This window comes from Dama dama, chromosome 12 (assembly GCF_033118175.1).
Source record: "Dama dama isolate Ldn47 chromosome 12, ASM3311817v1, whole genome shotgun sequence".
In the NCBI taxonomy this organism is placed as follows: domain Eukaryota; kingdom Metazoa; phylum Chordata; class Mammalia; order Artiodactyla; family Cervidae; genus Dama; species Dama dama.
Genome location: NC_083692.1, coordinates 88951640 through 88971740, shown reverse-complemented (window position 1 = coordinate 88971740; position 20101 = coordinate 88951640). Strand labels below are relative to the sequence as shown.

The 20101-nt window shown below is 39.0% G+C and overlaps 1 protein-coding gene across 4 annotated transcripts in view; it reads right to left on the bottom strand.

Annotated features, from left to right (window-relative positions):
• Positions 1 to 4800: 4800 nt before the first annotated feature.
• DPP8 (dipeptidyl peptidase 8) overlaps positions 4801 to 20101 on the bottom strand; it is a 53648-nt gene continuing 38347 nt past the window's right edge. For 3 of the 4 annotated variants that reach the window (XM_061158035.1, XM_061158036.1, XM_061158037.1), the window contains exons 16-21: positions 19762 to 19907; positions 12792 to 12938; positions 11422 to 11574; positions 10074 to 10216; positions 9252 to 9363; positions 4801 to 6892 (exon numbers count right to left, since the gene is read on the bottom strand). In XM_061158035.1, the coding sequence (XP_061014018.1) occupies positions 6770 to 6892; positions 9252 to 9363; positions 10074 to 10216; positions 11422 to 11574; positions 12792 to 12938; positions 19762 to 19907 (824 nt within the window). In that variant the 3' untranslated portion in view covers positions 4801 to 6769. Of the gene's footprint in view, positions 6893 to 9251; positions 9364 to 10073; positions 10217 to 11421; positions 11575 to 12225; positions 12385 to 12791; positions 12939 to 19761; positions 19908 to 20101 lie in introns of those variants that run through there. The other variant, XM_061158038.1, reaches the window with a different exon arrangement.

The following is a 20101-nucleotide window of genomic DNA, read 5'->3' as shown; positions in this document are numbered from 1 at the left end:
AGCTCAAATACATGAAACCCACATGTTCTGAACAATTACACACTCACTTCAAATAGCTAATAGTCTATACGGTTTTACAAAAGCAAAGAACTCAGAGCCTGGAATATGGATAGTTGCCCTCTGAGTGATGGGCAGTCCTAAAGCATCCTTAATGCTTTTTTTTTATCAACACTTGACTCCATATGAGGGGACCAGTGAAACGTCAGATCTCTTCTCACAGATGACCTTGGGTGTAGAAACTTCAGATGCCACTTGTTATTTTGTTGTTTTAGTTGCTAAGCCATGTCCGACTCTTTGCGACCCCATGGACTGTAGCCTGCCAGGCCCCTCTGTCCATGGGATTTCCCAGGCAAGAACACTGGAGTGGGCTGCCATTTCCATCTCCAGGTGGAATTCTTTATCTTTACTTTCTCCTCCAACCCAGCATGACATTACAGGTCCTAGACTAAGGCAGAAGCAGAGACAGGAATGAGGACGGACAGCGGAGACAACGACAAACAATTACCTGGCCGGCAACACACCATTAAGTACCCAAGTGCATTAAGTAGAGAGGGTGGCATTCACATGCCTGCTGAGGGATAGCACTACGGCCATACACGTGCCCAGAAACCAAGCCAACATGCAGAGTCCATCTCACAGAAGAGCACCGTGGTTTCCAGAACCTACTGGCCAGACGACCTTCCTGCAAATAACTGTCACTTGTGAGAAGAAAGCTAAAAGTGCTAGTGTTAGTCACTCAGTCACATCAAACTCTTTGCGACCCCAGGGACTGTAGCCCGCCAGGCTCCTCTGTCCGTGGGATTCTCCAGGCAGGAATACTGAAGTGGGTTGCCACTTCCTTTTCTAGGGGATCTTTCCAACCCAGGGATCGAACTGCATTGTAGGCAGGTTCTTTACCATCTGAGCCACCAGGGAAGTCTGAGAAGAACACTAAACTATGCCCTTCCGCAGAGCGCTTTTCCAGGGAAGAAGTGCAGGTGGGGGCGTGGCAGGGAGTGGATTCCTGAAACTGGCTAAGGACAACTGTCCTGTTCCCAAACTTCTATTTCAAGAACTCAAGTAGGGAGCCAATTTAGAAGGTGTATCTTTCAGTAAGGAGCACACAAACTCTGAAATCTCATTCCCCGTGTCAGAGTTGACCCCATGTAATCCATTTCAGTGAGAGCTCACCCCTATTCAGGGTGGCATGGCCAGGGCACCATATCTGTGGACAGAACTAGGCTGATTATTTAAATCCTGCTAATTCCCCAAACTGCTCCAAGCCCCAAATAAAATTATGGTTATGAGATCCTTATACTGCAGTTGTTTAAACTCTGCTCCCCTCCAAAGCACCAAGGGATCAATCCTTATTTCTCATAATCACTGCGTGGGTGAGGTCAGGCCAGAGGGCCATCATACGCTTGCCCTGACAGGACCCTGGAGCCCAAGAGCCTCTGGCAAGTCCGCACCGCCAGCCATCTTTGTGGGATGACTATGGCCAGGCTGAAAACTGATTTTTGATTAGCAATAATCCTGGCTAAATTAAAGAGATCCCAGTCTATAAGTTTCTCACCTGGAGTGCCATAAATTCTATGTATGCTGAGGCATTAAATCTTTTTAGTTTGGGTGGGTCTGGCTGATCATTTCTGGCTAAAAGTAACCTCAACAGGTTAATCCAGTGTACCTTAATTTATCCGAGTCATTTATAAATCTTTTTTTCTTTCTTTTTTTTAATACATCATGAGGTAAAAAGGATAGGTCTATGGCAGTATGATGTTTAATCTTTTATTTCTAAATTTTTATATATAAAAGTTTAAAGACCTTAATATAGAACATAGCATTAAAACAAAACAAAACAAAAAACATTATCCCTTTGAGAATCTGATGCCAAAGCCCTGTTCCCCAGAATGCACCTCCACTCATTCATGCAGTGTTTTGCATACAACTTCAGAGGGCTATAGAATCCAAACTGAAGGTCTGTTCTGGAAGAATTATGAGACAAATCCAAATTTACTATTTTTAGAAGGGTTCATCTGCTGCTTTCCTCCACCCTTTCTCTAGTTCAGCCTCTAAAGCCCAGAGAATTGCCAAAGAAATCTCTGAGGAAAGTACTACACTGAACTCCCTTGTAACTTCCTAGGGAGCACGCAGAAACCACTGTCAACTCCAAGAGGTATTCCAGAGAAACTGCCAGCTGCTCAGGGAGGAGATGCTACTCACTGGCTCCAAGCATCGCCCACCCTTGCAGTACCAGCTCTGGGTGTTGGGAACCACTTACACATACAAAGCACACCTCCTTCTGTGTGTGGATGCATCTTTTAAAGTGAAAGTTGCTCAGTCCATAGAATTCTCCAGGCCAGAATACTGAAGTGGGTAGCTTCTCCCTTCTCCAGGGGATCTTCCCAACCCAGGAATCAAACCCAGGTCTCCTGCACTGCAGGCGGATTCTTTACCAGCTGAGCCACAAGGGAAGCCCAAGAATACTGCAGTGGGTAGCCTATCCCTTCTCCAGGGGATCTTCCTGACCCAGGAATTGAACCAGGGTCTCCTGCATTGCAGGCAGATTCTTTACCAACTGAACTATCAAGGAAGCCTGGATGTATCTTTGGTTAGTATCTATACTAGAAACCACATGTAATCAATCACCTTGCAGTCTCCATTCTCCACTGCAAGCACATGATCTTGTTTGTGTGTTTTAACCAGTCACGGTTGCCACTAGTCAAGGCAAGCATGTACAAATGTGGAATGGGCAAAAAAGGGACATTTACATCAATTAATTTTAGCAGCATCTTTATTGCAACAAAGAACCTGTAATAAAATGCAACAAAACTAATGTTTCACTTTACATGATTAAAAGCCATGTAGCTGAAAATGAGAAAACCCATAAACTTACTGGAGTGAGACATGCAGTTCTTTTTATACAAGTCAATGCTTAAAACAGCAGGCACTTTATGTTCTAAAATTAAAGACCTAAATTCCAATTGTGCTGAATACAACATAAATTTGTATTTGGGTTATTTAAAAACAAACATACAAACACTACTTCTCTCTCTCTGTGAGGGACTTCTTAAATGATTACCTAGAACTGTCTTTTGACAAAGTAAGAAAAAACTGGAGCCAGCACCTTGCACTAACATGCCTCCACATTTTAGGCTGCAAGATGGATAGGCGAGGTTGGGCTGTGGGAAGGTGAAAGTCAGAAAAGTCTCCTATGTCTGCTGGGAACGGACACTCAGCTTCCGTATCTTAGTTTAGATATGGCCATGTTGCTTTGCTTACTTTAAATGGCTCTAATTTGGGTTCCTAGGCTTAAACAAGCACTTTATATCCCAAGCCCCCAGCCTCCCACTACACCGAGGAAGACACGTTGAGTGTAACAATTTTAATTAACTTCAGAATGTCATATACTAATTAGAAGTACTGCTTCATTAATAAGCATGCTTAGCATTTACTTCAGAATGGAAAAATTAACCATTTTATGTTATCTTTAAAATGTTTCATAGGAATATATTAATAAATACTTCTTTAAAAATTTGCCTTTTCTACATATCATTTAACTACCATGAGTTGGAATATCTGGATGGAGCACTAACTAAGGGGCTGTGTGGCCATGGGCGTATTTTCTCCTCTCTATATGGAGGTTCCTCCTCTAAAAAATGAGAACATCAGATTATATCAAAGATATAATAGCTTGAAAGTTCTGTAATTCTATAATGAGAGATCTCATAGGAATCATTCCACCTAAAGAGAGAACAATGTTACAGAGAGGTGGGATACACTTTTCTTTAAGAAATAAAACAAGTAAAAGTAAGCATCAGTATCTATTACCTCATTCTTTTGAAAAATCATGCATGCATTGTGACTTCTTCCTCTTATGTATGAGGCACTGGAAACAAGCCAGGAATAGCAAGAGGGAAAAACCTTCATTCCAAAATTAATCTCCAGACCAAGGGGAGATACAGTTAATGATACCTTCTGCTTCTTTCAGAGTGAAAAAATGGCCAATAATTATTGTATGAGGAGCTATCTTGACTATTGTTTTAGGTTCTTGAAAATCAGTCCAGTGTAAAAATCACCTATTATTTTCTTAATCCAACTCAGTCCTACTTCTTAAAATAGCCCCACAAATGACTTGCTTTAAAGAGTCACCTGGAACACTTGTTAGAAATATAGATTCCTGGTCTCCACTTAATCAACCAAATCCAAATTTCTAAGAGTGAGGTTCAAGAATCTCACTGCTCAACACACAAGCAACCATACCTACCTGATGGTTGTTCAAGTGCACTCAATGATCAAACTTGCAAAACTCCCCCTTGGTGTTTAACCTAGCGTTTTTGGTTCTCACTAAAATTGCTGCTATATTTTGACTTTTAGTTTGTTGCCCGTACACAGGGTACAAATAGTTTTAGTGAGGTTTCTACAGATTGCCTGAATTGACTATGTTTTTCACATTGATTTTAAAAATCAAATTCAGTCAAGTTGTCTTTCTGCATGCAAATTCAGTCAGGTATTTCCCCCCTCTATAGAAGGAGAATGGCCTTTGACTGACTGACAGGGAATGATAACAGAAACATTCCTTGTGATGAGAGGAAAGCAGATGGCAAGATGCAAAAGGAAAATACCTGTGAATCTGAGAGTCCATGAGGTTCCTTTAAGGTTTGTTTTGGTAAAATACGAGATGTCATTTTGAAAACATAGCTATGCTGGGTAAGAGGTTTCAAATGAACAGCTGTCTAAAAGCTACTGTATACCATTTCTACTTTGCATGTTATATAAGGATATATCCTCGGAGGCCAACTAGGTCCACAAACAAAAATCATCTTCAGTAATCAGATACAAACTTTAGTCATGGGGGAAAATACTTTTTTGGGGAAGAATATTACCCAAATCAATTTAATTTAACATTGAAAAGAATATAAACATATCTCAGCATGGGAAAATATCATAAACAAGAAAATCAATACATATACAGTCATAGGGAAAAGTGTGGTATCTATAATACAGTATAAATACAAAAACAGCAAAACCCAATCCCCCTCCACGGACAGAACCACCAGGTCACCCTGCCATCTCTGGACCTCTCCCACCTCCCACGTGGCCCTCAAAGATGAAGTCCACATCTCAAGCACAGCTATCCTTACTAATGGAGGCTGTGCTCTCTAGGATAGGAATCTATTCACTCTGTAATGGTGAGAGAGAGTAAAATTTTTTTCTTTTGGAACACTGTTTGGAAGTACTGATAACGACTTTCCAAACATTGAGGCTTGTGCTAAAAAGGGTCAAACTCTTGGGTGCCTTCTCTGACACTAGCTCCAATGTGACCCAGCTAGCACCTATGATTCTAGGGTGACAGATCCCAATCAGCACCAATCAGCGCCATGAGCTCCTGTAATAGTCAAGCGCTAGGGCTCAATCAGGAAAATGTCATGACAATTCAAGAAATCGCTTATCAGCTTTGAACACTGAAAAAGAGAGTCATGGCTGGCTGGGGATCAGTTTATAGTAAAGAGGTTGTCTGGAAACCTCTGTATTTTAAGATCACAATATTTAAATGATGCTCAAATAATTTATAAAGGTTAGAGAAAGTTTCAATTTGTAAGGCTTCCAAAATTAAGAAGAAAATAACAAAAAATTAGAATTAGAAATGTAAAAGTAACTGTAAGCAGCTTTTCTTCCCCTGAATAATGTTAGTCTGTAACTGTTGGCAAGAGAGTGATTTCTTAATTCTGGTTTCCTCAGCTAATATTCTAGGAGTTTAAATTTCAATTCTTAAACTTTTTCATGAGTATTTTTGGTCAGATTATGCTTCTGCTTAGTTCTTAAGTAGTCCCTTGCCTTCTACTCTCCTTGCCATTCTCCACACCCTGGTCTCCCCGACTCCACCAAAATTCCCTTCCACTGCCCTAAAACTCTGGAACATTTCAACGTGGAAATACCCAATGGAAAATGGCACCACTAAATTTTCTGAAGAATACGAGTGAATGTGTATTTTTTTTTTTTTTCCCCAAAGGGAAAGGAACTGCCTGCAAATATTTAAGCTCTAATTATCTGATTAAAATTTTCCTGCCTCTAATTATCAATATTATAATCATGCTACATATACAGTTACTTGTCTTTATGTGAAAAGAAAAACCCACTGGGTCATATCATCAAAGAGAACCATTTATACTAGATACAATTTAAATTGGCTAAAAACTGGTCAGAGTTTGAATGAAACAAAGTAAGTGTCTTTAGGAGGCCACTAACTTAACCTTGAACAATCATTAATGATTGGTTAAGTCATAGGTTTAATAGTGATTAGTTTATAACATGCTGGATACACCCCAAGCAATGAAGCAGAAGCTATTCAATTACATTTAAGTGCTATCAAATCTGTAACTAGTCAGAGATTCTGGAATTGAACCAAGCCAATCACTAATATCATCATATTTTAACAAACTCAGAAGTATACTGTAAAAATACACTAAGTCCATGAGGTTTCATAATGTTATTAAAAATGAAAATAAGGTAGCATGAATACATGGTGCTAATGTCTTATTTCTTTCAGTGATTCTCAAGGTATTGCTGGGTCCCGTAGAAACATGTGTCATTCAATTGTGTGTGTGTATGGTTAAGGTATTAGATTACTACCCACAAGCTGTAAACACCTGCATGGCACCAGATATACTTTCAGAAGTAGATGTTATGTGGCAAGTACCAAAATGTGATGATCAATTCTCTATTGATTAAATTTAAACTTCCTCATTTGGTTAAACAGCCAGTGTATACCAGAGTTCTACACAGGTCAAAATTATATCACTTTCAGAGCAGCAATACGTGATCCAAGGTTTTCTTGAAGGTAGTGCAAAAGATGCAGTTCATAATGTTCTCCAGATTCAGGAACCCTTATGCTGTGTCTCTCCTGAGGATAGATCTTAAAAAACAACAAAATCAAAATACAAAAAATAAGAACTTAGTATCTCCTTCCAAAGCTTTCCAGAGATTTTCAACAGGATTAGTAACATGGAGTAGAGCTTCTCCAAGATACTGCATACACACCTCCAATGTAAAGAGCCCTCTCCTTTAATTTTTTAATATTATTAAAAAAAACTTTTTTGGCCACACCCCACGATGCACAGGCTCTTAGTTCCTGTGCGAGGTAGGAACCCACGCCCCCTGCACTGGAAGTGGACATCTCAACCACTGACTGAACCACCGGAAGTCCCTCTTCTTTTTGTAATTCCCTGTGTACTACTAAGCTTACAGAAGGGATCAATGGTTCTCCAAGTGTGGTTTGCAGACTCCTGGAGTCTTCAGAAACCCTTTCAAGGGATACACAGGGTCAAAACTACTTTCAGAACAAAACTAAGACATTAAAGAATAAGGCTTTATTCACTGTGTTGGCATCTGCACTGATAATGAAAGGCAATGGTGGATAAACTGCTGGTGCCTTAGCATGAATCAAATCAGTGACATACACTTTAGTAAATAAGGAAAAATGCCAGCTTCATTTAAGTAGAAGTAAAATTTAGAATTTTATTAAATTGCAACCCTTGATTAGAGGTCTTTTTATATTCTGTGGTGATAAAATGGGCAGAATGCATAATGCACTTCTGCTACAGGATGTCTGAAGGAAAAGACTTGTACAACTGAGTTTTCTTTCTTTTATCTGTGCCTTGAGGCATGCAAGCTCTTAAGTCCCCAACCGGGGATCGAACCCACGCCCCCTGCACTGGAAGTGTGGCGTCTTAACCACTGGATTGCCAGGGTTTTTAAAACTGAACTTATAAATGGAACTCTGTTTTCTCACTTGAAAAAAAGACATCTATGGTGATTCAGACTTGACTACTTGGCAAACATTTTCTCAAAAATAATGTGAGCTGGCTACTTCAAAGTCAACATTGACAGTATCTGTTGCTAGTGATAAATTTCAAGATTTTAAGTGAAAATTAGAATTTTGGAAAACTTGCATCTACCACTACTATTTCATGAGTTTCCCAATACCTGGAAGACTTACTGTTGGGATCAGTGGTAGTATTTTTTTTTTTTTTTTATCAGTGGTAGTATTAATGTATGTGATTTTAAAAATATTGTATGATGAAATAAGTCAACACTTAGAAGTGAACCAGTGTTTTCCAGATGACCAATGCATGGATAAAAGATGCATCTGAAGTACAAGATCCATCCAGCAGACTATAACAGAGCATGAAAAGTTTACAGATATGGCTTCGGATTCCACACTATAACTAACCTTCAACAAACTACCATTTGTCCAGTTTTAGTGTAGCAACAAAGAATAGCCATTATAATCTGAAAAAGCTAAAATATTACTTCCATTTCTTAGCTAGGTATTTTGTGAGGCCAAAATTTCTTCATCTACTTTAGCCAAAACAACATTTCACAACAGACTATACATGGAAGTAGATATGAGCACTGAGGTGTATTTCTTATTAAGCTATATATTACAAATATTTAAGACAATACTTTCTCAGTAAACTTTAAATTGTTTTTCACCCATAAAAAAAATGTGGTCTGTGCTAACATGTAATAATAGTTTATCACTGTTAACTAAATAAATATTTTAAGATTTTCTTAGTCAATATAACAGCAATACTCATAGACATAACTCATGTAAACAAAAACTTTTTGGTATATAAAAGGGTCCTGAGACCCTTGAAAACTGATGTTATAGCTAAATATCTCATAGTTTACCTACATAAATGTCAACTGAAACATAAAAGAAGGAAAAGTAATATTTTTCATTTCTTACGAGCATATAATCCATGTAAGGAGTAGAAACAAGGAAGAAAAGGAAGAACAGTTTCTCTTAAAAGCTTTTTTTTTTTTAATAATGGAGCAATGGAGGTGGGTAACTTTTGGTTTCTGCCCCAGTGTCAATATAAAATAGAAGAAAATTAAAAGACCATATATTCAGGTCCTAAAAATCCTTTACAACAATGAAATCAAGTAGCATTTCCTCACCCTTCCAAGGGGAAGAAGAAAAGCAAAGGAGGATAGTGAATGGACTCCTGTCATCTTGTCCACGATTACAAACTGAAAGCAGATACAGATACACAAGTCATGTAATCGGACAGGCCAATCTTCATCCTGACTTCAACAGAATCTTAACTTTTATCCAGCTAGAGGCACTGCTAACTATGCCTATTATTTCAGTTCTCTTAGGCAGAGAGTGGCCACAGCTGAAAATTCAACTTCATTCCATCGTTTATTATATTCCAAAGTAACCAATCATGAATGATGACTATTTTAATCAGAAAATTAAAAGAACTCACCTGTAAATCATATGGCTTTCCAGCCCTCACTAAAAAACTCAGTAATATACTGGTGTGTGCAAAATGAACATTCTCATCCAAGAACCCATGTAAGAGTAGTAAACGATTTGGTCTGGAGAAATGGAAATATCAGAGGATGAGGTAAAATAGAGTATTTGGGAAAACTACTAAACTTGTTAAAACTAACCATAACCTACTATAATAACTTCCTTATACTGTAATGTTAGAATAAGGATTCAACATTTCAACATTAAATTAGTAATATATTAACCAGATGCTACATGTAATGAAAAAAAGTAAATCATGTGTTCAATTTCCTATTAAGATATTAGCATACATCAATAATTATAGCATGTCCCTAGAAAAAGAACAATCACATGTGCTCTTTGTAAAATACATGTAAGCAGCAGTGGGATTTTCTCCACTGGGAAACAGCGGTGCTGTGCTGTGGTTAGTTGCTCAGTCGTGTCCAACTCTTTGCGACCCCATGGACTGTAGCCCGCCAGGCTCCTCTGTCCACGGACATTCTCTAGGCAAGGATACTGGAATGGGTTGCCATGCCCTCCTCCAGGGAAACAGTGGTATACTTAATTAATAAGCTTCTTTTAGCACTTCAGCAATTGCTTCATATATAACTTGCTAAAAAACCCAAATTATATGAACTGGCCTATAATTCAGCTTTAAGAAAACAGCCATGCCTTCCAGTAATCCATAAAATTTTAGTTTTATTTTTGTCATATTTGTAGCTTTCCTTATTATTAAAGACAATCTTAAAAAATACTATTTTAAATTTATAATTTTAATTTTAAAGCTTGAACTTACTCAGAGGGGAATTTTTCTGCTTGCATGGCCACAGATCCTAAGTAATAGCCCTGTTCATTCTGGTCAGGGTGACCCATATAACGTTCCGTGTAGCCTGTATCATAGAAGATCCACAGAGTGACTGGGGCCCCAGCAATAGCAACCTACATAAGATAACAGTGACAGTCAAGTGTGGTTCAGAAAAGAATGGTTAACACTGAGAGTCTGTAACTGCAAATTTATAGGCTAAAATTATCTTTAGGCTTTAGCCTCACAATTATGGTCTCAGGCAACTCAGAAAATCAAAGGGGAATGCCAAGGTCAAGAACCTGATACTTAATGAGTCAGCTAGCTTCATGTTCCAGAGGCGCCACACACTAAAGCCTTAACCTGGGCCGGATGAAACATAAACACAAGAGTCTCCACTAGACGAGGAGGTGAACTAGAGCATGTGAGCGCCTCAGTGTAAGCTGAGGAAAAATACGGGACAAGTGTCGGCTTTGCATAGGAAGAGCAGTCATTTTCTTCCTTTTTGTGTTTTTAGCTTCTGTTGGCAGTACAGAATTTAAAACAATGAATGAAATATATTTACGTACTAAACACTTGTCTCATTTTAAGGCTCCCACACAGTTTTATATTTAAATATTGTAATTACTTTCTTGACAAGTAATTACTTTCTTGCAAGCCTGGGGAAATTATGGCAGTATTCAGAGTTCGTTCTGTGGTTATTATAAACAAAGATTATCTGAATATACAAAAACCCTATCACTTTTATTTCTAAAAATAAATAATTTCCACTGTAAAAATCATGTTAATGAAATAAAAAAACGCTACTCATTATTTCCATTTTCTTAACAGTTTTTAGCATCTTTTTTCTAACATATTTTTCTAAGAGGTTGTTTATAAATTTGTAATCACTGCTTATATATTTAGTAGTTTATTCATCTGGTACAGATTTACTTAGGACCTACTATGCGCCAAGCATTGTGCTTGGCTCTGAGGATACAGTATAGGGCAGATAGATCCCTGCCCTCAGAGGTTGTAGCCCAATAATTAAACAAATAAGCACAACCCAATACGAATGTGGGTTTTACTAATCATGACTATCTCCCGTAATATCTGGCATACGTCTGTTAATAGCTAATAACTAATCAAGCTGACAAGTATTTTATACAGATATATACAGATAAAGAAATATAAATATATATCCCACAAGTTGACAAGTCTATTATTTCTCATGGCTGTTAAACACACAAACCCTAACATTTCATAATACTGTCAACTTCAGAAAATTGGTTCTTTTCTTGTATCTCAATTTATAGAAAATTCTACCCTTATTGCAAAAGAAATACCATAGGAAATCACATACCCTGAAGATATCTGACCTCTGCATTAACGCCATTAGGGACAGGTATCCTCCATAGGACCAGCCATGGATGCCCACACGATCTAAGTCAATGAAATCATATTGAGAGGCAAGATACTGGAGTCCTTCCACTTGATCGTCAATTTCTATTTGACCCTGTCAAAAAAGGGAGAACATTTCACTGATTCTGATAAAATAAAAATCTCATTATAAGAGTGTTTTGAAAGCTGACAGAAGTTCTTACTAAAAACACCTGTGGTTTTTTATTTTTTACAAAAGAACTTATTATTGATTGAGATTCTGTGGCTTGGAAAAAAAATTTTTAACTCTACTTAGAGATAGGAGTCTATAGCTTCTGTTGCTAGCCTGTCCTAGAGTTTAGTTACCCCTTAGTCACAAAGTTCTTTCCTACTGCAACCCAAAATGTCCTTTGTCATATGGGTATTTCCCATTTCCATTTGTTCTGTTGTCTGCTAAGAGGTCAGCATCTTCCTTGTAACAAGCCTTCCTATACCCAAAGATGAAAAATTAGCCCCCTTAGGTGGATGACTAATTTTACTTCTCTTTAAATTGAATGCAATAAAGTGGAAGGAATCACTCTTAAGGTCTTGTCCTCCTCTTTCCCCATTATATACCTCTAGGAATTGAACATAAAATTTCTTTAAAGTCCTATATAGTCCTAATTCCTATCACCACCACCCTATCTGTATTACTAGGCCTGCCAGTGCACACAATCTCACTTCACTGAGCCAAAAACAAAAATAAAAACAAAAACTTACATGAGAATACAACATAAGGTCAAAGAACTGGCTGTGGGAGAAAATCCCCATGTCTTACTCAGCATGTCCAATACACTGGCAAACACAGTAACTGCCTTACTGTGCAAAAGGAACATCGGATTCTCATCATTTCCCAAAGCAGCAGAAAGGACATTGGGCATCTCTAAAAGGTAGCATTTAAAGCTTCCTGTAGAGAGAAAGAGGCTTGTCACAAGGAAGGCACTAACCAGTTGGTTTCTCTCTTCACAGAGGACAGAACAAATCTCAATTATTCCTCTTAATAGTGTACAGGATGCTGAAAACTAAATGTGATGCCTTCTGGCTAAACTGGACATAAAAAATAGAAAGAGAGGGGGTTTCTATGTAAAAGTGGCTCTATCTCAGCTCCACAAAGCTACACATAGGTAGGGTGGAATAGCCTAGTGAGCATCGGGTGGCACCTTCCCCCCCACCCCCAGACACAGGCTCACACATGTGCAGGTGCACACTAACGCACAGCCCCTTCCCCCGTTTCTGTCTCTGGGGTTTCACATCAAACAAAGCACCAAAAAATGCAAACGTCTGTAAAAGAGAAACGCTGGTATGCTCACACACCATTTTATACTTAAAGGCGCCTTCAAATTTAAGCCCTCGGTGACAGGACCCCCTGTTGTCTATCACCACAACCACATAGCCCAGAGAGGCCAGGGTGTTCAGTCGGAAGTACTTCACTCCTTTAAACCGATTATTCACCAACTGCACCTGAGGAAGAAGGACAACTTCAGTGAAATGTATTCTATGGTAGCACACAAAAGCAAATTAGAGAGGCAGGATGCTGCTAAAAACAGAAAGCTTACATTTTAAATATTATTTTGCCTATAAAATGAAATTATTTTCTTGTGGCAAGAACACATAAAATGCACCCTCCTAAAAATTTAAGTGTACAATACTGTTTTGTTAATCATAGAGGACAATTTTGCACAGCAGATCTCTAGAACTTATTCATCTTGCATAATGCAGATTTTTTTTTTTATGGTCACTGTTTAAACTCCCTCTTTCCCCTTCCCTGATATATTTTTAAATTAACTTAAATCTTTTCATGTTTATGTTATTTCTTTTCTTTCTTAACTTCACATGCAAAGTTCAGAGGATTAATGAACAATTACAGACTTCAAAATTATAATCTAGATATTAACTACTATAAGATAAATGATTTAGTCTATTCCATAAAAAAAGTTACTAAAATGATTACTTCTACCTTGAGAAAGAAATGCACCCTTCAAATGACGAACAGGACCATTTTTTTTTCTCCCTAGTTGTATCTTCCGGGATTGTCTCTGACCAGTAGAGGGAAAACTTAAGTACTTTAATAAAATACTGTGACCAGTTAGCTTACTTTTTCCTGTTACACAGATCAGTGCAAAAGGTAAGATAATTCTTAAAAAACTTTAGCACCCTAGAAACTATACTTCAAAATGACTGAGAAGTTAAATGCAGTTTAGTGCTTCAACAGAAGTAAACTCTCCAGTGAAAAGAAGACTTTAACTAATGGGCAAAAAACGACAGAAGCTTAAGGTTTTGGTGGACCCTAAGAGCAAAGAGGAACTAAAGAGCCTCTTGATGAGGGTGAAGGAGGAGAGTATAAGAGCTGGCTTAAGATTAAATATTTAAAAAACTAAGATAATGGCATCCAGACCCATTACTGCATGGTAAACAGAAGGGGAAAAGGTGGAAGTAGTGACAGATTTCCTCTTCTTGGGCTCCAAAATCACTGCAGATGGTGACTGCAGCCATGAAACCATAAGACAGTTGCTTCTTGGCAGGAAAGCTATGACAAACCTAGACAGCGTGTTGAAAAGCAGGGACATTACTCTGCCGACAAAGGTCCGTACAGTCAAGGCTATGGTCTTCCCAGGGGTCACGTACGATTGTGAGAGCTGGACCATAAAGAAGGTACAATGCCAAAGAACTGATGCCTTCAACTGTGGTGCTGGAGAAGACCCTTGGACAGCAAGAGATCAAACCAATCTTTTGTTTTGTTCCGTTTCTTGGTGCCAGAAGCTGGGACAAACCAGTCAATCTTAAGGAAGATCAACCCTGAATATTCACTGGAAGGACTGAAGCTGAAGCTCCAGTATTCTGGCCATTTGACGCGAACAGATGACTCACTGGAAAAGTCCCTGATGCTGGGAAAGATTGAGGGCAGAAGGAGAAGAGGGTATCAGAGGAAGAGACGGCTGGAAGGCATCACCAATACAATGAACATGAACTTGGGCAAACTCCAGGAGATGGTGAGGGACAGGGAGGCCTGGCGTGCTGCAATCCATGGGGTCGCAAAGAGTCAGACACAACTGGGGGACTAAACCGCAACAACAAAGACAGATAATAAACAAAAAATGGATTCTGGCAAAATTGAGAACGCATTCTCTGGTGGAAACAATTGGGAAAACCAAGTTAGTCAGGAATTAAAATAAGAATTGACGCTATCTTCACTCAATAAACATCTACTGATCATTTACTGGGCTAGACTGGAGGTGGGCGTGTACAAAAAAATCTTCCTTTTGAACTTCTGGATGTTTAGTTACCACTGTAACAACTGCCAAACAGGTCTTTCTGTTTCTATACTTGTCCTCCATATAGTCTATTCTCACAGTAACAGAACAATGTTTTAAAAATGTAAATCAGGTATGACTTTATATCTTGGCTCCTTCTAATGGCAGGGCATTTAGATCAGAGTAAGATCTAAACTCCTTACCACTGCCTTCGAGACCCTACATTACTTAGTCCTTGGCTATTCTCTCACCTCATCTCACACCATTTCTCCCCCTTGAGCACTGTATTCTAGTCTTCCTACCAACTATATCGAGTTGGTTCTAACCCCAGGACCTTGAGACTTACTCTTCCCTCAGTCTGGAATGCTCTTCCTTCAGCAATTTTAACATGGCTCATCCCTTCTCATCCTCTGCAACCTCGAGAGCTTCCCTGACCTTCCGATCAGAACCCTCATTTTAGTCACTTTGTTATCTCCCTTCTCAACAATTATTCATTAACACTTCCATTATATGAAGTTACATAATTTATCTTATTTTCCTCATTAATCTTCATGAGGGTGGGGCATTAGTCTGACTTGTTCACTGTGGTTATCCTCTTTGCCTAGAATACTGCTTGGTACATAATAGGTGCTCAGTGACTATTTGCTGAATGAATAAATGAAAAATAGAGAATGATGGTTTTCCTTTCTACCTTGGGAAGAGGTGTTTGGTGGGCAAAGGTGCTTGTTTTTAAAGGAAGGTAGCTGCAAAAAGAAGTAGTAAGCCTAGAAGAACACAAATACAAACATGTAAGAAAATTAACTCACTTCTTTGCCTGCTGTAAATCACCAAAGATGGCCTCAGTTGCCTGATAAGAACATTTTCCCCCAGAGCCAGTATTTCTGCCTTTGCAGCCTCAAGGCCTGCTTCTTCTTAGAAGAAGGTACTTAAACACAATGCCCTTTAGCACCAAGAATTCGAAAGTTTTCTTCAGTATCAATTCTTTAAAACCTGTATTCTGCTATTTTAACCTCTCTTATGCATTTATGTTTGCAGAACAGTGTCCGACACATAGGAAGTATCATAAGTATTTGTTAAATAAACATTTTTAAACAACACTACTGTTATCAATAAAAAGTTTAAAGCAATAAGCCTTAACTTCAAATAGAATTATTTGTTGCTTTCCTTGGTTTCACTTATATCCTACTGCAGGCATTGCAAATTTAATCAGGAAGTAATTCCTTTCATGTTATGAATTGAGACACTGTTCCTATTTAAAAAGACTCCCACTTTGATCTGAATACCTACCAAGGGAAGAAAAAAAAAAAAGGCTTGGATCACTTTTAGGATTTAATCAAATTTTGCAAGGTTACTGTGGGCTAGTAGAAAGATCTGGTCTTACATTAAGGAGTCTCTCATAACTAATCAAAATTATTATCAAACACAAGGATGAATGATCTCCCAATGGGTTGAAGTGCCAACCGATTCTATCACTCAAAGTCTTAAGAGTGAAATCTCCCTGCAGACTGAATACCAGATTTTCCTGTGGGCTCACCAAATTTGAATGCATCCAAAAAACACGTTGAGAAACAAACAGCTCTATTTTAGTGGTATTAAGTACATTCACACTGTTGTACAACCACCACCACTACTGATTTACAGAGCCTTTTCATCATCTCAAACAGAAACTTCAAATCTTTAAACAATAATTTCCTATCCCTCCCCCAGCCCCTGACAAGTTCTATTCTACTTTCTATCTCTATGAATTTGCTTCTTCTGGGTATCTCACACCAGTGGAATAATACAATATTTATCCTTTTGTGCCTGGCTTACTTCACTTAGCATAATGTCCTCAAGGTTCATCCATGTAGCATAAGTCAGAATTTCAACCTTTTTAAAGGCTGCATAATATTCCTTTATATATCACATTTTGTTTACCCATTCGTCTATCAATGGACCCTGGGGTTGCTTCCATCTTTTGGCTATTGTGAATGATGTTGCAATTGACACTGCATACTTGTAACTCAAACACGTATCTGAGTCTTTGCTTTCAATCCCTTTGGGTGTGTGGCCTGATGGGATTGCTGGATCAGACTTTAACTCTATGTGTAAATTTTTGAAGTACTGCTATATTGTTTTTCACAGCAGCTGCATCATTTTACATTCCCATCAGCAAAGTAGAGTTCCAATTTTTCTACATCCTCACCAACATTTATTATTTTCCCTTTTATTAGAAAAAAGAGCTATTCTAAAGGGTATGAAGTGCTATCTCATTGTGGTTTTGATTTGCATTTCCCTAATGATTAGTGACACTATCTTTTCATATGGCTTAGACTTTTTAAACTTAATTACTAATATAAGGGGGGATTCCCTGGTAAAGCGTCTGCCTACAATATGGGAGACCCAGGTTCAATCCCTGGGTCGGGAAGATCCCCTGGAGAAGGAAATGGCAACCCACTCCAGAACTCTTGCCTGGAAAATCCCATGAACTGAGGAGTTTGGCAGGCTACAGTCCATGGGGTCACAGAGTCGGACATGACTGAGCAACTTCACTTCACTTCACTAATATAAGGAGTCCTTTAGTCTTAAAAATCTAGATAACCAGCTAGTTTTTATAGTATGTTTTTCACATATCTCATATATCATTTCTTCATTGGGAAGAAGAAACATCCTTCTTAAATAAAAGAACATGTAAAGCTTTTAAGAATGTCCTGTAATTTCTCTGAATTTCTTTATATTATACCTTTAAGTTCACAAAGATCTGGCTTCCAAGTTTTTAAGAGAAGTTTCATTTAACTCTTTCATAATTTATGTGTAGATAACTACTATGTAAATGCAAATCACGTTTTGTTTGTAAAACACATTAAACAATGGCAAAGTGATTTAAGTTGATATATGATCATCATTGCTGAGATGTTATGGCTTATGTAGCTACCTTTTATGTTTTGGATAACTTGACACCTAGATACACTTCCAGATCTGAATAACTGGATGTAACTATGAAATAGGGTATTTACTGAATTCTAGAGCTGTAATTGGACCTCCGTGATGGTACAGTAGATAGGAATCCATCTGCCAATGCAGGAGTCACAGGTTCAATCCCTGGTCTGGGAAGATCCCACATGCCATGGTGCAAGTCCATGTGCCACAACTCCTCAGCCTGTGCTCCAGAGCCCAGGAGCTGCGATTCCTGAAGCTGGGAAGCCCGCGCACCTAGACCTGTGCTCTGCGGCGAGAGGAGCCATCACAGCCAGAAGCCTGCGCAACCGCAACAAAGAGGAGCCCCTGCTGGCCAGACCTACAGAAGGCCTGAGTGCAGCAACAGAGACCCAGCACCATCAAAAATAAATTAACCTTAAAAAAGAGAGAGAGTTATATCAGGACAAAAATAGTGTACTTCTAACTTCTTTAGGGACTCAATGTGAGGTATATAACCAAGATTAAACTTTAAAAAAAAATTACCAGTTAACCAACTAACCTACCCAAAACACTTTACTCTGATAGTAAAATTTCCTTAATATTCACATGCTAATATTTAATGCAGAAAAAAAAGAAAATCAAGGTGTAAACTTGCAGTGCTGAAGAATAGTATGTGGGGTATTAAGCTGCTTCAGTTACGTCTGACTCTTTGCGACCCCATGGACTGTAGCCCACCAGGTTCCTCTGTCCATGGGGTTCTCCAGGCAAGAATACTAGAGTGGGTTGCCATGTCCTCTTCAAGGGGATCTTTCCAACCCAGGGATCAAACTGCATGTCTTGGGTCTCCTGCATTGGCAGGCAGATTCTTTACCACTAATTCCACCTGGGAAGCCCTGGGTTTATTTATTTATTTTTTATTTATTTATTTTTTTCCAGTGGGAAGCCCTGGGTTTAAATTCCAGCTTCTCTATGTAAAAGCTGTGTGACATGTGGACTCGTGCCATTTAGCAGCTGCCTTGCTGCTGCTGCTAAGTCACTTCAGTCGTGTCCGACTCTGTGCAACCCCACAGACGGCAGCCCACCAGGCTCCTCTGTCCCTGGGATTCTCCAGGCAAGAATACTGGAGTGGGGTGCCATTTCCTCTCCAATGCATGCATGCATGCTAAGTCGCTTCAGTCGTGTCCGACTCTGTGAGACCCTATGACAGCAGCCCACCAGGCTCCTCTGTGCACAGGATTCTCCAGGCAAGAGTACTGGAATAGGCTGCCATCTCCTTCTCCAGCAGCTGCCTTAACTAGCTGATAAGTATTATAGCTTGCTTGAGAGATCTGGCCTTAGAATGAAGAGGGGGAATTCATTAGGATACCAAAGGTTTCAAAAATATCTGTTAAGACTCTTTTATAACCAAGACATTTAATTATTTAATATCATTTTCCAAACAAGTTCTCTACCTAGAATACAACATATTTACTAACCGACATGACTATTACATTCCCCATGACAGTTATAGTCCTCACCGTGAATTAAGAAATTGACATTGAGGGAATTCCCAGGCATTCCGAGAAGGCAACGGCAACCCACTCCAGTACTCTTGCCTGGAAAATCCCATGGTCGGAGGAGCCTGGTAGGCTGCAGTCCATGGGGTCGCTAAGAGTCGGACACAACTGAGCAACTTCACTTTCACTTTTCACTTTCATGCATTGGAGAAGGAAATGGCAACCACTCCAGTGTTCTTGCCTGGAGAATCCCAGGGACGGGGCAGCCTGGTGGGCTGCCGTCCATGGGGTCGCACAGAGTCGGACATGACTGAAGCGACTTAGCAGCAGCCAGTGGTTAAGACTCTGCACTTTCACTGCCAAGGGCCCTGGTTCAATCCCTGGTTGGGGAACTAAGATCCCACCAGCAAAGCATCATGGCCAAAAAAAGGAAAGTGACACTGATTTTCAAATTTGCTACCTAACAAAACCCAGCTTCCTAAACTCCTAAACTGGGTAAGAAGGGCATAAGCCACAGTCAGTAATAGCAGAGGCTCAGCAATGCTCAAATCTTAAACAACTGACCAGACATTTAAATAACAAATTATCTAAAAAGAAGAAAATAAAAACACATACACATATGTACATAAATATGCCTACCTGAGGACCACCATATATAAACAGCACAGTGGGGTATTTCTTTCCAGGTTGTAGATCATGAGGTTTGTACAGCATCCCATACAATGTAAATCCAGTAGTGCTTTCAAAAGAAAAAATTTCTGGAGGGGTATAGTCAGGAAGAGGACCTGGAGGAGGTAACACATTCTGTAAAGTTCTTATGGGAGCTTGGCAATCTGAGAGCAAGGAAAAAATACCATAAACCCACTACCCTAATAACTAACTATCTCTCCTTTAGATGATAAGCAAGAAATTAAACACAAATGGATATATTTAAGAAAGGAAATCTAATGAACATATCAAATTATCTATTTCAGAAGCA